This window comes from Centroberyx gerrardi, chromosome 8 (assembly GCF_048128805.1).
Source record: "Centroberyx gerrardi isolate f3 chromosome 8, fCenGer3.hap1.cur.20231027, whole genome shotgun sequence".
Lineage (NCBI taxonomy): Eukaryota > Metazoa > Chordata > Actinopteri > Beryciformes > Berycidae > Centroberyx > Centroberyx gerrardi.
The window spans coordinates 28,561,122-28,578,751 of NC_136004.1; the positions used below are offsets into that span (position 1 = coordinate 28,561,122).

The 17,630-nt window shown below is 41.3% G+C and overlaps 1 protein-coding gene across 1 annotated transcript in view; it reads right to left on the minus strand.

The window, feature by feature from the left end:
- Window positions 1-4,781: 4,781 nt before the first annotated feature.
- ckap2l (cytoskeleton associated protein 2-like) overlaps window positions 4,782-17,630 on the minus strand; it is a 29,849-nt gene continuing 17,000 nt past the window's right edge. The window contains exons 6-9 of the mRNA XM_071904971.2: window positions 12,490-12,648; window positions 9,984-10,044; window positions 7,312-7,483; window positions 4,782-5,653 (exon numbers count right to left, since the gene is read on the minus strand). Of these exons, the coding sequence (XP_071761072.2) occupies window positions 5,347-5,653; window positions 7,312-7,483; window positions 9,984-10,044; window positions 12,490-12,648 (699 nt within the window). The 3' untranslated portion in view covers window positions 4,782-5,346. The remainder of the gene's footprint in view (window positions 5,654-7,311; window positions 7,484-9,983; window positions 10,045-12,489; window positions 12,649-17,630) is intronic.

Consider the following 17,630-nt stretch of genomic DNA (forward strand, 5'->3'; position numbering starts at 1 on the left):
TGATGTTAGCACAATAGGATATGACCTGACCTCTCAAATATGCTTTCATTGCTTCCCAGAGGTTGCATTCACTCATGTCCGGGGACTGATTTGTTTCTAGGTAGAAGTCTATCTGGGCAGACATGAAAGAGACAAAGTTTTCATCAGATAAAAGTTTTGAGTTTAGTCTCCACACCCGTTGGGGCGGTTCATTCCCTGGAAAACATAGTGCCATTGTCACAGGGCTATGATCAGATATTATGATACTTTCGTACTCACACGATTTCAGCAGGGGAAGCAACCTCTTATCAAGGAGAAAGTAGTCTATCCTTGAGTAAGACTGATGTACTGGAGAGAAAAAAGAGTATTGCCTAGATGTACTGTTCCTGAACCTCCAGACATCTGTCACCCCGTACTGCTGAAGAAAGTGGTTGACACATTGTGCAGATCTACTTAGCCCCGGAGATGTATTTGTATTTGTCGGTCTAGAACGATCTAGGGTGGGGTGTAGGACACAATTTAAATCCCCTCCAATTATAAGTGACTGTCCAGGTCCGGGAGCAATGCAAAAAAGTCACAAAAAAAATTGGCATTATCCCAGTTTGGGGCGTACACATTGGCAAGTGCAACAGGTGTATTGAATAATGTCCCTCTGATTATTACAAAACGCCCATCTTTATCTGATATGACCCTTGATGGTTCAAATTGCACTTCTCTATGTATCAAAATTGCCACTCCTCTGCATTTAGCATTAAAATTAGAGTGGAAGATCCTGGAGAATCCCCCTCTATTGAGTCTGGCATGATCCTTATTGAGCAGGTGTGTTTCCTGTAAATACACTATGTACGCCTTCATCTTTAATATGTGGGAAAAAATCCTACTCCGCTTAACTGGGTGATTAAGCCCTCTCACATTCCAACTTAAAAAGTTAGTGTTAGCCCCTGTTGGCCTAGTAGCATCTAACATTGCCCTAGTGGTTCCCTGTATATATATATATACAGCCATCATAACATTGTCCCCTTGAGATTGAAATGTAGTAACACAGCTAAACTATCCCTGCAATGTAATGTGAGAAACAAATAGTAAAAAACAAACAAAAAAAAACAACCCAAAAACCAAAACACAATAATACAGAATCTACTAACATCTTCCCCTGCTGGCCTCTCCCCAGTTGCAGATCTCTGCTCTGCATAAGCTTACCTAGTGAGTCAGAGTCTCACTTAGAGCCATATTCAAAGATAAAGAGAGAGAGAAAAAAAAAACGAGAGCAAAAAAGGTAAAAGTTAAAACAAAATTATATAATTTCTCTTAAATCCTGTGAACCACAGGTGTAAAGGCCTCAGTTGTAGAAAATAAATAATCGCTTTCTAGTTACTCGTAGCTTGCCCGCTGTATACACGGGGAGATGCAGACACCGAATATGACATTCGCAACGCCATAACGTATTCCTTCACGTCCCTGTAGTAGACGCCGCACCTCCCCAAAGGTCGCTCGTTGTTTAGCTACCGCTTGTGTGTAGTCTGGCTGAATACGGACAACATCTCCGTCTGCGGTCTTCACCTGCTTCATCTGTACTGCCTTCTTGAAAATGGCCTCCCTTTCTTGAAAGTAATGGCACTTTATGACGAGAGCTCTCGGGGGCTCGCCGTCCCCCGGTCTCTGGCGCAGTGTGCGATGAGCTCTGTCTAGTAGAGGGGCTTTTTCCAGCCCCAATGCGTCCTGTAACATCTTGGAGATAAACTGCCGGATATGTTTACCATCTTCCCGGCCTTCCTTAACTCCGACGATGCGCAGGTTGCATCTGCGGGACCGCGCTTCCAGATCTTCGTTTCGTTCTCTCAATGTAGCAACGTTTTTCTTTAGTTGGGCCACTTCCCGCTGTATTACCACGATGTCGTCTGAATCAGAGCCATATAGAGAGATATATAACCCTTCTCTCTATATGGCTCTGGTGTGAATGAGTGTTCTCCGCCGTTTCCAGTGAGGTTACTCGGGCCTCCAGCGCCTCACACCTGACGTTGGCCTGCTCTCTAGTGTGTTTCAGTTCCTCCCATAGTTGGCCGACCTGGTTTCTGATTTCGATAGCTTGTAGTTCTGCCCTTTCATCAATTTGTGCGAGTAGTTCGGCTTTAAGATCTGCTATTGCTCGAAGGACGGCATCCTGTTTGTCCACGTTAGCAGCGGTGGCTATGTTAGCCTCCTGGTTTTTGCTTCGAGTATCGAGCATTTTTATCATCTATCGGCAGCAAGGCGCAGGTCAAACCGTCAGGCCAGGGGTTCTTCCACCAGCGTATGTTAAATATTTAAAGAGAAGCTCTCAAAAAAACCAAGAAAAAACTACATTAATATAGCCCTAGCGAGGAGCTCAGTCAAAAGACATCCTCACATGGCACCGCTCAAACCGGAACTCCACCTTCAGAAATATTGAGAGATTAATCAAGGAAACCTTGCAAATTAATGCAAAAATCACATCATGGAAATGCTACTTCTAGCGAGTCTAATACAACATTGACGACTGTTAACATCCATAAACTATAAACTATAAACTTCGGCATCTCACTAGCAGATGCCACAAACAGCAGCAGGTGCCGTGGCAGGTGCAGGTCAGTGGTTGCACAGCTGCTGTGGCTGCACAGCTGCTGTGGCTGCACAGCTACAGTGGCTGCACAGCTGCAGTGGCTGCACAGCTGCTGTGGCTGCACAGCTGCTGTGGCTGCACAGCTGCTGTGGCAGCTGCCACAAACACTATTTGAGCTTGCTCTCAGTGTAGCCATACAGCTTACTGTAGACCTAACAGCCTAAACATTACTAAATGACCGACTATATGACCTTAGAGCTCCAACTACTGGGGACCTATAACAATATTTGATTATTGTATAGGCTACATAATGCTCATTTTGTCCAAACCGATGGGTTTTTACAAACCTGCCCTTCAAGTAGTGGACTAAAGAAATAACTGCGCTGTGCACATCAAAAATGCACACATACTTGGCTGTGAGACATCCTAATTATACATAAACTGCAATGGCTTTAACCATTTACCAGACAAATTCTGGCTTGAGTAGTTATGCATTAATATTCAACACAATACTTTCATAGGATATCTATTTTGAACGTAGGAAACAATGTCAGCGAATAATGAAATGACAGCAATAAAACGTTTCATGGTCGTGCCATGCAGCTAGAAGTCGACCTAAATGCGACACTCAGCTGGACCGCGCTGGTTTTGAAATGCCCACATTGATGTACAGCCCTTCACTCAACCAATTATTTCTGGACACTCAACATAACATGCGCAATTGCCCACATATTTAACTGTGGGACTTACAGGTCCGCACTCCATAATAATTTGTTTTCATCTATGCAAATATGAATTTAGATGTTATTGTCCCAGCAGAGAACTGTAACACGTTTACAAAAAAAAACAAACATGCTTACTTTGTCTAATTTTCCAAAAATAGTCCACACAGCGGACATATGGACAGCAAATTCAACTGTCTTTTAGCCATGACGATGTCTGAAGTTTTCCATAACACACTCTGCAGAGCAGCTCACTCATGTGACGTGATTACTATGCGCTTGTTGCTACTTTCTAATATAATACAGTTTTTTCTGATTGCTTAGGCACTATCTTTGAAACTATAGGCTATTTTTGCAAAACTCTACACACTAACCACAAAACCTTACACCAAACCAGCAAAACATTATACATCTCTTGCAAAAGTAAACAATTCTTGCAAAACTCTTCAAACTCTTTTAAAACATTGTGTTTTTGCGTCAATACAGTACACACAAACCATTATTTGAATAAGCACACGAAGCACCAACTACGCACTGATAATATAAATGAAAAACACTTGTGGCTTTTGCTTTTTCTGTGTGCAGGGCATAGCAGTTTGCAATACTGTAAAGTTTTGTCATACATGTAGTAAACACACATACAAAGAAGGGGAAAAAGTTTTTTTTTTTTTCTTACAGTAAGAAAAAAAACAAAAAACTTTTTCCCCTTATTTGTATTGATAGTGTGTTATGTTCGGAATACACATCCATACTTTACACATTTGGATACCTGTGTGTATGTGTGTTTACGTTACTACATGTATGACAAAACTTTACAGTACTGCAAACTGCTATGCCCTGCACACAGAAAAAGCAAAAGCCACAAGTGTTTTTCAGTGCGTAGTTGATGTATGAATGCAGGAATGTAGGAATTATAGATTCATGTCCTGTCGAGCTGCATGGAATGAGCAGAGATCAGCTGATAAGGACTACACCCCTGTTTAAAGTTCCTTTTATTTCAAAGATTCTGTGCGATGAAAATCACATTTCTCAATTGTTCAACAAAAGCTCCCTTAATTTAAAGTTACCCAAATAGAATTATAACTGTCAGTGTTGTGAATACATTTGACTATTGCCCTTTAAGAAACTCTCCCTCTCCCCCTTTTTTACTTTAGTCTGCGCTGATCATTTTCAGGAAAATGACTGCAGTTGGATTTCCTGGCAGAGCTGCAGACTGCCAAAGGGATTATGAAATAAAAACAAAACACTAACACACCTTGGACAAATAACAGCCCAGTATAGCACAGATATTCCTTTCTATGAGCCCTTTTAGTCCTTTTTCCGGCCTTTATTATGCCAAAAATTAATGTTTCAATCAGTCTGAACTCTTTGAACAAGCCTTTCAAGCTTATCATTGGTTTGCAAAACAGGAGTAACAACTGATTCCTACCAATTGAAACAGGCACAGCTGTGCATCCTGCCATGATTCTCCAATTGTACTTTTGCAACTCATTTTGTAATTGTGACAGGTGGAGATAATTATGCATCACTTGTTGAAAGAAGAAATGTGAATGGGGTGACAATATGGGGTATGTAATATCTGGGGTACATTCAATTCCGTTTAGCACTTCACTTAATTTTCAAATAAGGGAAAAAGGGGTTTGAGAGCTTTGGGTTTAAAAAGAAGAATCATTTATTATACATTACTATGTACATCAAATTTTTTTGTAAAATAATACAGGGAAGAAAAGGATAAAACCTTGATCGAACAATTTACATTCTCTTGACATGCAACAACAGGATATTCAGCACATTCAAAGGCCTCATCACGTAAAACTTCACACGGTCATCAAAACAAATAACCTTTCTGAGACAGATGAGTTACAGACATTCTTGACTGTTAGCGACAGGACGAGAAAGTTATTAAAAACAAGCCAGTACAATGAGTTGATATCTGACACCAATGTCCCTGCCACAGTTCACACGTACGTTTGGCATTCATCTTAAATGCAACAATGCACGTTTGGATTCATTCTCACTCCCACAGTGTTGGAGAGTAAGTGAAACAAAGTAAGGCAGGAGGCCTGGTTACGCATCATCGCTGACGACCTGTATGAGCACCTGATCTTTAAGCGCCGCGTTCTCCCTGTAGACGTACATGGGTGTGTCGTGGACAGACGGGCTAGTTTGTCTTTCCGCCTCCTCTCCGTCCCTCTCTTTCTCCTCCTTGGCAATCAGGTCGTTGTAGGAGGCCACGCAGAGATCATGGTCCTGCAGGGCGGCGGGGTAGCGGAGCGAGTCCCTCTCAATCCGCACCGAGCGCCTGACCGGGGTGAAGAAGCGAACCTCCTGGCCATTGACCCGTGCCGGCTGTCTCTGTTGGCTTTGAGGACCACTGGAGGAAAAAAAAAACCGGAATCAATCATAATCCCGTGACGACCCCGCCTCTTTTGACTGTTGGGCTGGCTGCTTGTCTTTGCGTTTTGTGTTGCAGACGCCCAGTAGGTGTGGTCGGGTCGTTCATGGATTGAGAACACCTGGGCCCGGTGTTCCCAGTCCTATAAGAGCGCACCTCACTGGTTCCATGATGGGAGAGAAAGGGGAAACTCTGCTCCTTACTCTCCACGCTCCCCATTCCTGTTTTGTTCCACCTTTGTCATACAACACTTCACTCACTATTTTATCATTCATGCATACACACCCTCACCACTGACTCACTGACTATCACACCCAACTCACAACTATATTCTTCATTACAATGGCTAATTACCCGCTGTACATTTAAACTTACACTAGTTCTGCTCAAGCACTCATAGCTCTCTTTCTTTTAGCAACTTTCTCACTAATCCCACAGTTGTTTACATGTTTTTCAGATCTGCTAGTTACTTAGTTTAGCAGTTAGCGATGGCTTCTCTCTCTCACTCTCAGTTTAATTAATAATTAGCTGTTAATGTTTACGTTACACATATATTTGCGGGAGTGGGAGAAATATTAAGCTACTGTTCATGTCCGGCGTGATGACGGAGACTCTGGGAAACGTGAGTTTGTTTATTTGCTGCGTCGCATGTAGTTTTAAATGAGGAAATCCGCAACTTTCTTTTAAGGGCACAACAGCCAGTTCAAAACAGGGCATGCCAAACTGGCCGTGTGGATAGTTAATTTTAGAAGGGGCATTACGGCCACACTCCGGGGCATCCACGGCACTGGCCGTTTGGCTGTGGTATAATTCCTGCCCTGCACAACTTCACTATTTATATTTGTCTAAGAAACACATTTCAAGCATTTAAGCAGAAGCCTTTAGATCAAAATTGCTTTAAGATAATGAAAAACATAGAACATTCAATCAGGTTTCTCCAAACTTTTGACTGGTAGTGTATATACTTCATGATATTCACATATACACATATTCATAATACTTATTAATATTGACGAATAGGTACTCCCAACAATGTGATATCAGTGTGGTATATTTTGCAGAACTTGATAAATACACAGTTTAAGAACTCTGTGTAATTATGTCCTTCACTCTCAGTTTGAAAACCTAATCTTATTGGGTCTAGTTATTTTTTCCATTTTTGGACATGAGACATCCTCATGTGCTTGCCTCACTTACATCTGGACTCAGTATCAGAAAATCCGGAATTCCAGAATCTCAAAAATCTCATCCCTGATAAACTTTGACATTATGTGTGATTGTGTGTACATTAGTGACAGAAAATTCTAATTTGAATACAGGCTGTAATTCCACGAAATGTGGAAAAAGTCAACAGGGTTGAATACTTTCTGAGGGCACTGTATGCAAAAAAAATTATGTAGTCAGCTGAAATATCACTATAAGAGGCCATGACAGTAAAGCAGAAGCAAGGCTTTTCCATATGCATATAAGAGGTTTTGCTGGTGTACTTCAGTACTGGATCACTAACAAATGGGTGTTGCTACACTAAACAAAGATAATTAGAACAACATCAAAAAGTTGGGAATATTGATGGGTGTTGGTGAAACAACTGCTAACTGGAAGTTGTACTTGTAGTAGTGAGGCTCAATCACACATACCCAGGGGTGGCTGTGATCTTGTACTTGACTACAGACGAGTCCCCTTTCTCGCCACAGATGAAGACTCTGACAGGCTTCGGGGTCACCGTGGGGTCGTCGGTGCATTCAGGAGCGTCGTCTCCTGGTTCTGGCATCTGGTCCTCCTCTTCCTCAACCTCTGCAGATATGGGACCTGGAAATCAAGAGTTGAAGTCATTTATAGATTTACTTACTATAAATAACATTTTGTTTGGACGGTGCTTTTCAAGTCACAAAATCACTTGAGCTCAACTAAAATTACACACAATAAATTAAAAGGTAAAAGTCAATCACATGTTTAATATTAAAAGCAATCTCAAAAATGAAAACGTAAATATTCAGCGTTTATTTACATTGTTCCTACAGATAAAAAAATAAAAAAAGTCCATGTTTAAATTGATTAATGTGGGGCACTAATACATTATGATAATCTTTCTGAGGCTTGGGACTATCACCTATGACCTGTCACTAAACTCAAAGCAGGTGTTTGGCCTCTGTCAGAGGCAAAATCACATCACTGATTGGGGTGTGGCCAGAAATGCCAAATGGTTTGAAGTTTCAACTAATAAACAGCAGTGCAGCAGCAATCTTCTGTCCCATGTGATTTATTATTTGTTACTGCAGAGCATCATGAAGTCATATGTGGTTAAGTGGTTAGCGTATCGGCTGCAGTATCACAATACTTCTCCTTTGGTTTCCCCTCTGCAAAACCATAATAGGAGTTTGGCTCAGAAGGTAAACCATCTGCTTCTTATGTGGAAGATTGTGGGTTCAAAACAAATCCAGGCTCGCCTTTTCTGAAGTCAAACTATGAAGAACAAGGGGTATACGTATATTCCAATAGAAAGTTTGGCCATTGTGAATAACTTCAACAATGTGAACAGATGACAGAAGATGAACAGTGTGGTTACAATTAAATGATGAACTTGACAAAAGTCACAGGCTAACACAAAATTGGCCATAACTAATCGACTATGTGTCCAATTGGCACAAAACTTGTCTGTGTGTCTGTCTGTCTACCTTCTGTAATGTTTTGTCTATCTATCTATCTGTCTTTTCAAAGTGTGCTTGGATCCCTATATTTGCTTTTTTTAAATTGCAGATTAGCTGTGTCAATCAATGCCTGTGGTGACTTTATGGATGCCGGTTATGTCAGTCTAAGATGTGTGACAAGTGTTGGACAGGAACTTGACCAACTAAGGGGGAGGAGGGCAGGACTAGCAATATACTTCCTGCCTCAAGACAAACAGTTGCATATTGTAGGTTTAAGTTTCGTACTGTGATGGCTAATGCCAAGAATGATGTGTAACATGGGTGCCTCAAAAAGATGTCTCAGAAATAATAGGTTTCTGAGATATTGCCAATTGCCTCCAGTTTGGATTTGTTACCAGTGCTTGCGCAAGTCAGTGAGGATTGAAACCACCAATCTTAATCACATGCAAGTGATGCAATTTACCTAACAATTTAGCTAACGATGCAGTTCAATACACAATACTAAGTTCATATGTTGAGCAATCTGAATGTAATTTATCCTCAATTTTAAGCTTCTCCTGTGCCCACCTGGTTCCCTTCACAGTAGTGAGTTCAGCTGGGCTCACCGGACGTGTGAGGAGCTGAAACTTGCTAGCCTTGCGCTCTCTAAAGTTCAAACGATGGAAAAGAGAAAAGACCACTCTGAATGCCATTTCTTAGATACTTGCCCAGTGCTGAAATGGAACATTTTTGATGCATATCGTCACATTTTTATAGACAAGAAAGTCAGTCATTGAGTAGGACTGTAAGTATGTGGGAAACTGCATCTTCATAAGAAGGTAGAAAATTAGGGGGGGAAATAGTACCCCACTAACCACTAAACGCATTTTTCTTTTTCTTTACTAAAACAACATTTTTGTGCTTGGTTGTAGTTTTAATCCTCTCAGCTAACTACAGTAAAATAGCATGCAACTCAGCTGTTTCTAGTAGTAACATGTAAGTGGAAGGATGGCAGTGGGGAAGGAGGGAAACGACGGAGTGTCTGGAACAATTTCACAAAGTCTCATGTGACAGTGATTCACAAATGTTCTAAACTGGAGGTGAAATGATAGTCATTTTACTGCTCTCTTAAGCACGTTTGCTGGTGCCTGACTTGCACAATGAGTCTGATGCAATGGTGGGAAAATTGTGTGGGCAGTGAGTGGATATCAAGCACAGATACGAGATGTTGGCAATTTCAGGATACCTATGTTTCATTGCTATTGCTCTTATCTAGTTCTAGTTATTACAGCCATCAGCCTCTCTGACTGATGGCTGGAAGCAGCACAGTATAGCACTGAACTGCAGTAAAATAGCAACGATCTTACAAGCTGATTTGGTGTGAAACTTTGGCATCTCGTGAAAAACTTTCCATGCCAAACTGGACGCAATAATAGCTTTCATAGGAGAACATTTTGACCTACTTTATGTGTCACAGCCCCTCCTCTCTGATGTGAATACCCCAAGATCAAGACAAAATCAAGTAAAGTACGGAAGGATATGCAGTAGACTGAGGGAAATGCTAAAATGCTGATGGGAGATCTGTGCAATGTAGGAACTGCAATCCAGTTATTTCAAGTTAAGAGTAATTTATCTTAAAGTATCATACTACTGCTTCTACGCCCAGCATTCAGTCCAACTACCTTGGATCTCATCCTTTTTCTTCAGAATCTCAAACACCACAGTCCGCAGCTCGTCCACTGGCTGAAATAAAGCAGACAGAAAGGAAGTCATGAGGAACTCCAAATTAGAAACAAACAGAAAGAACAGATTCCTTTAGATCACAACAAAACATAAACCATGGGTGTGGTGGGGCGTTTGTGGCACTATTACCGAGTGCACTGGTGATTCTGATCACATACCAACAAATCAAGGTGTCTTGACTCACAGAAAACCTGAACTCATATACAAAGGTTAGGATGGATGAATGGAGAGATCATTGATACCAAAACCCCAAGGTTTTTGTTTGTTTTACATAGGCTCATGAAAAGGGTGGTGACATGAGTTCTGAGGGTTTAAAGCAGTCTAGATGGGTTGATGGGTGACAGCAGTACTGGCAACAGGAATCTACAAAGCCTTAGAATTCAATTTCAAACAAATGATGCAAATACAGTTCTGTTTGAAGCACAGCAGAAGTATTTCACTGATCTCAACCAAAGGGGATTACATTTTATTGCTGAAAGTAACTAAAAACATAGTACAAAGCATTCTTTTAGACCTAAATTTACAAGTGCTCAATCTAATCTAATGTTAAAAGCAACCTCCAAACACTTCACTACAATACGCAGTATAAACACAAATCTCCCTAAGAGTTTGGATGGCAGCATGTAGTAGAATGTGACATGATGCAATGACTAAAACTTATGTAACGTCTTGCATCAGAGACAACAGCTGTCTTGTGATGGTTGCAGCATACTAAAGTGAATGAAAACAACAACACTGGGTGGGATGATGCAGAAACTACTAATTACTTTGGGGGAATAAACAATTACATTTTCCTGGAGAAATACTAATGACTCGATAAAATTATCTCTGTAATTGTATTCTAACATTTGAGCAGTTTATTTATACAGCCCTTCTAGAATAAGATTCTAAGCTGAATCTAACTAACTATCCAACTATCCATCTTTAAGCTCCTGACTCAGAGCAATTTAGAGCCAAATTCTTTTCTTGTTTTTTATACACAGTCCCTGGGCAGGAAATATATAAATGTAAAAAGCCAAGAGTGCCATATACACACAAACAATACAATGTACACAATACACTGGATACCAAGCAATACACTGGATACCATGCACGTGTGAAAGTATTACCTTAAAGTCATTGCATCATTTCCAATTCAAAGTAAAAAGCGTATGGAGCCACAACATTACACAACATGCTGCCATACCAGTTCTTATGGAGGTTTAGGGATGGGAATCGAGAACCGGTTCCAGTTGAGAATAGGGATGGGAATTGATAAGATTTTATTGATACCAATGCCATTATCGATTCTGCTTATCGGTCCGGTTCTTTATCGATTCCCTTATCGATTCCCAATCAATTTTCTGTGTGGAAAAAAAAGTAGGCCTACACAGGTTTTCAGCGGCAATGCAGCTGTTTTATTATCTCTTGAGTCTGAACACAGTGTAGAATGTCTGCCTAATAACATTTGAACATGTTAAAATAAATTACAATGCTCCTTTTCTTAAAATGATATAATTTGGAAAACAATTAAGATGGTTAGATGGTTACCCTAAGATGTTTCAACATATTGCTGGTGTTTCCACCTTAAGGCTGCGTTCACACAGCGTGTGAACTGCCAGCGCCCTTTTCTCATTAAAAGTAACGGGAAGCCGCCGCAAGGCGCACAAAAGGCGGCATTTTTTTCGTCAGAGCGGAGCGCTTTCAAAAGTTGAGAAATGTTCAACTTTTCAGAAAAGCGCCAGGTGACGTGAAATGCTTTTTCCCAGCCGACCAATCGCGATGACAGAGACGCTGGCCGTTTCCCATAGCAACAACAAATATGGAGAACGTGAAAGTGGTGGAGAAATGGGACGTTGTAATAAGTGAATTTCCGTTACTGCAACAGCGATCATAAAGGCAGTATGGATTATACTGGACATGTATTGGAAATATCTGGTAAGCCTTTGCTTGTTGCACAACACTGTATTGTCTGCTAGAAGAGCTAACCAGCTGGTTAGTGAGCTAGCAGCTGCTCAGCTAACGTCAGGTGACGTTGCCGTGATCCGCTTTTTATTTCTCCTCACAAAAAGCGCAGGCAGCGCTTTTTCCACATCAAAAAACGCGATGTGTGAACACAGAAATTATAATTTTACAGACGTTACAAGTAGCACTCTTTCTTGTTGCAACGCATGAGTTTTTGCAATGCGCATGCGCAACTGACAGAAAAACATGCCGGCATCGATAAAAGGAACAGTCCAAATAAAGCAAAATGATAATGAAATAGAAAATTACATTTCAGTGGTTTTATGTTGGTTTGCCTGCCAGTGTCGAGTTAGCCAGAATAAAAAAAAAAACTTTTGTAATACAAAGTATCTAAATTAATTTATTTATGGGGGTCTCTACAGTTAATGAAAATATAATTATTTTCTAAAAGATCCTGTTCACACCATATATTTATAGAAAGAAAAAAGAAAGCAGTCTTACCTCCAACACGACACGTACAGCCTCTTCAAACATGGGCAGGACGTCCAGGTTGCCCTGTTGCTCCATCAGGCGGGCCTGACAGATCCAGTACTTGGCAAACTTTTGGGCCACCATTGGCAACCGTGAGAGAACCTCCTTCACCTGGTCTGGGGGGCAACCCTGTGGGATGGGGGGTTCACACAAAACACAAATCAGAAAAGTAAATGCATTTTATTTCTCCTCAAAAAAAAACGCTTGAAATTTTGAGGAGCCCACCAGTGTGTTCACTGCCTAGGGAGGGAGGGAGGAGGAGAGTCAGAGGCTACATTCAAACTGAAGTCCAAATTCTGATTCATGTCTAATTTTTTGGATGACTGTTCTATCTATTCTAGGACATAACTCAACACCATTATGGACTGACAGCAATGTTGAAAAGATACATGTGCGTATAGTAACAATGACAAATGATACAGTCTGTTTTTGTACCCATGCTTCCCCCTGCTAATTTCGACTTAATTCAACTGTTCTGTCTCATCCTCCACGCTAACTCCGGCTCAGCCAATCTGCTGTGGGCGCCAAAATTATGACAATTGTTTCAAGTGAATGGTGTAAAATGTATTCATTTTCAAGACAACAAATTGCGATTTGAGCATTCCGATATAAATTGCATGTAGGTCGCATGCTTCGGGATCTGATTTTGTACCACATATCCATGTGGTCCAGATCAGAATTGAAAACAATGTGACACCATTCAGCTTTTTGCTGTTCACACCGATTAGAAAACACCAGTGCCCGGTCGCATGAAAAACCTTAGTGTCAAACTTAAAGGAATAGTTCACCCAAAAATTAAAATTCGGTCATTATCTACTCATTCTCATGCCAGTACAAACGCGGGTGAGTGTTTTTTCTTCATACAACTTACCTGGAGTTCTCCAGGCTCGCTGCTGGAGGAGCTTCTTCCAGTGAATGGGGAGTGAATGGGGAGCTGGACGTTCTGCTTCAAAAAGGGCAATAAATGTCCATAAAATTACTCCATACTCGTCAGGCGTCAGGAGACTTTGATTATACTACACAAGCTTTATGGAGTAATTTTATGGACATTTATTGCCCTTTTTGAAGCAGAACGTCCAGCTCCCCATTCACTTCCCATTCACTGGAAGAAGCTCCTCCAGCAGCGAGCCTGGAGAACTCCAGGTAAGTTGTATGAAGAAAAAACACTCACCCGAGTTTGTACTGGCATGAGAATGAGTAGATAATGACCGAATTTTAATTTTTGGGTGAACTATTCCTTTAAGTTTGTCCCTTTCAGCAAATAATTCCCTGAAGCCAGAGATTTCTTTAGGATCGTTGCATGAAGCCCCTAAAATGATCTCCTCAGCTAAGGGCTTGTATTTAGCGTTTTACAGTAGTTTCAAACTGTAACACTGCAGTTGAGTCCCTCGTTACTGCGGCATCCGCTCGCTGCGTGATCCGCAGAGGCTCGGCAGAGATCACTATTATTTTGAAACATCTACAAAACTCCCTTTGCAATTTCATCAAAGTGCACATTTTTGTGACACTAAACTATGGCATACATACTTATTTCATGCAGACCATTTGTTGCTATTTGCTTTGTCCAACCCATCAGCAATAATATAATGATGACTGTCACTACTGGGAAGCCACTCAATTTTTTTTGGAAGTCCCCTATCAGGACGCTGACTCACAGCTGAAATACATGGGACACGGACGCGACGCGTCACGTAGGCGGGGCGGCTTTTTTTTTACCTGCTACACAGACTCCGTCTTTATAGCGTGTGGTTGCGTGCCAGCCGTGGTTTTCTGAGGAGATATCAAGTTGAGTTTTGCCAAGTGATAATGCAGTTGGTTATGCAGGGTTTGGAAGTGTAGGCTATATTAACTGGTACTGAATTAATTAACTAGATCGTTTTAACTACAGGATCATGGATACACATTGATTTGATTGATTTATTTTAATGTGCAATGTAAAAGCACCCACAAGGTTGCTCTGCTGCATCACATTGCCTCTGGTACAATGAGGTATTTATTTTAATCATTTTTAAACAGATTGTAGTTGTTTTTTTACACAGTTCTATGGAGTTTTTACCTGTTTGAGGGCCGCGTAGCTGCGCGTAGAGGGGAAAAAATAGACCAGACGTGCAAAACTAGAGATGAGCCGCGCGGCTTCCGTGGTCCGTGTAGCAGCTTCAGTTGATTATACTGGACGCGCTCTGCTGCGGGCATTCTGCGGCAGACGTGTCGCGCCGCGTCCGTGTCCCATGTATTTCGGCCGTCAGGGCGCCAGCAGCCCAGCCCAACTGGTATAAGCATTCATTGATGGTCTTTTCTCTCTCTGTCCTCGATGAGCTTATTTGTTTAGTGAAGTGACCTGTACGATTATCTCCATATCTGTTTATCTGTTGCTAAGCCTGTGTGCCCTTTCCATTCTGTTCAAGACATACCGCAACTAAAAGATGAATAAAATTGATAAAGAGACGGTAGTTGAGAGGTCAAAGCTTTTGCTGAACCATGCGTTTTTGCACCAAAGGGACCTGTAGCACCTAAAAATTAGGATGTATTGTTAGTGAGAATCATACTTATCTGGAGAAGTGGTACAACTTTTATATTCTTCATGTGGATTCCTACAGAACAACACAATGTAAAGTGTGAGAAGGGAGACGCTATGTGCAACCCATCAGCAATAATATAATGATGACTTAAGCATCTTTCCTTATCTGCAGATTTATCTAAGGATATTCCCTGAGTGGGAGATAAGTGGGTTTTGTGCAACTCACTTGAGTTTAAGATGAACCTTAAAGGAACACTTTGCCGATTTTCAACCAGCTTTGTATCATTACAATGTCGGTAGTATATGCAAATGAACAATGTTTACCTTCCCTCCATATTGCCTGCACCGAGAGCTCCCCGTTCATTTGCCAGCTCGTATGGCTCTCGATCCGACTGTCCGTGGATGCGGGCATAGTTCGAGTAACAGCCATGCGAGCCGGCGCAGCTTCAAAATCTGTTTTCTGCCGAGAACCAATGACGTCACTGGTTCGCGGAAGTACAACAGATTTTGAAGCTGCGCCCCAGAGACACAGAGAACGTTAAAAAAAACCTGTTGTTGTTTTTCACACTATATCCCGATTTCGGATGGATAGAGATATGGTTGAAAATCGGCAAGTGTTCCTTTAAAGAGCACTTAAACCTGCAATAAGCAATTTCAGACCCTGTAACCAATCCTGAAACTAACGTGTGCTACGTGGAGATTTCCGTGAGACGTAGTGATATAAACAAATAGCCACACACGCGCACCAGGCACCAGCTGTGTTGTTGTTTTCACCTCTTTCCTAAAGCTTGTTGTCAAAGTCGGCCCGAGTAACGGCGAATCGATGAAGCGAGCGAGTAAACGTTTTCAACTAGTAAACTTGCTACCTGCCTCTTCACTTGTCATTGTGGGAGATATAACCTTCAGTGGGAGAAAAATCTGGCAAAGCGAGACTGGTAACCAGCAATATTTCTCCATAGGTACACATCATTTTAGCCATCAGCCTTTATGCACGGTTCGTCCTTAAGGGCTGCCGTTGCCCAGTAGCTTTGCTGTGCGTTTATAAAATGTGTTGTGGTTGCTGTCACCCTCTAGTGGTCAGAAAAAAATTGCTTAGTGTAGCTTTAAGGTATAAAACCTAAGAGTTTTTGTGCAACCGGGAACAGATCTGTGTCACGTGAGGGAAATCAGAATTGGGACACTTTCAGCTCCAGTGAACGTAGCCAGAGAGGGAGAGAGAGAGATTTGTACTCTCCTCAGAGAATGAAGTATCAGCACTTTATGCCGGGCCCTCATAATTTTGTGCCATGGTGGCGCTGAGGTATAATCAATGATTTCAAACAAAATTCCCACTGCACTGATGAAGTTTGGATAGACTGGAAAGTTCACGCAGTGGTGCTGCAACGGCACTGCACCCTGTTACAAAGTCGGGAGCGAACAGGCATGCTTTATTACCATATAGAGCAATATGGTTTGGCTTTTCCTGAAGTTGTGCGCTTCAGCCTGGCTCCACCTGTTCCACACTTTTACTCTTTTACACTGCAGCAGCATTTTTGCCATCGTGCGGGCTTGACACTGGCCCTTCCAGTTGAAAGATGTCTCAAGACACTGCTGTCATTTCTACTGCTGTGACTTCTGTGATAACCGACTTTTTCAGACAACAACATGATTGCAATCTAGGCATTTTACTTTGCCTGGGCAGTGCCCGTCTCCCATCTGATCAACATGTTTCACATATTCACACTCAGCATCACAGTAGCAAAGCCAGAAAGAAAGCTCGTCACAGTGAAAGACATACCTTGGCAGATGCCAATCAGTATAGTGTTTTAAATAGACCATTAACTGCTCCATGTTCAATTAAATACGTAGCTTTAAATATGTAGTGAGGAAAATGTAACTGTTTCACATTAATCTAGTATTTTTCAGCTAATTATACAGTATATCATTTACCGTGATTTGTCTGTCCAAAATAATCCTAGAACAAACATTTGAAAATAGCCCATGCCCATCTTCACATACAAGATGATCTCTGAGTTTAGAAACATCACTTGTAAAGACCAAAACAAGCTGGGCGTCAGTCAGCTCAGCACAATCCTAGGATAAAAAAACAAACTAAATATTGCTATTGTGTGAGATGTGCTCATTGTTACTACTGGGAAGCATACCAATCTCTTACAGTAATCAGCTAAGGGGAGTGCAAGTTTGCAGAGCTGGATACAGACTACCAGCAGGCCAGCAGGTGAAGCATTATGATAGAAATGTCAAGCAACCATTTCCTACATAATTAATTTAATGTGAAGTAGGCCTATTTTCTCAGAAGCATTTTTTTTTAAAAGTTGGAGTAGGCTAATAACTAACTAAAAACGAATATTTCAATCAATGATAAATGCACAGTATTATATCTGTGCATAGTATTGTGAATGAGTTTCATCTTAACCATAATGTTAAAGAGAGTGCTTTTCTGTAGGGGACTCTGTAGGGGACTAACCCCAAAAGCTCCAGTTCAGAGAGCATTGAAGAGCCTGGTGATCAAGTAAAATACTTCTAATAGCTATAGTGAAATATGGGATGGTAAGGCCAGAAAATAGGTTCATGAAATCCTATATGACATTTT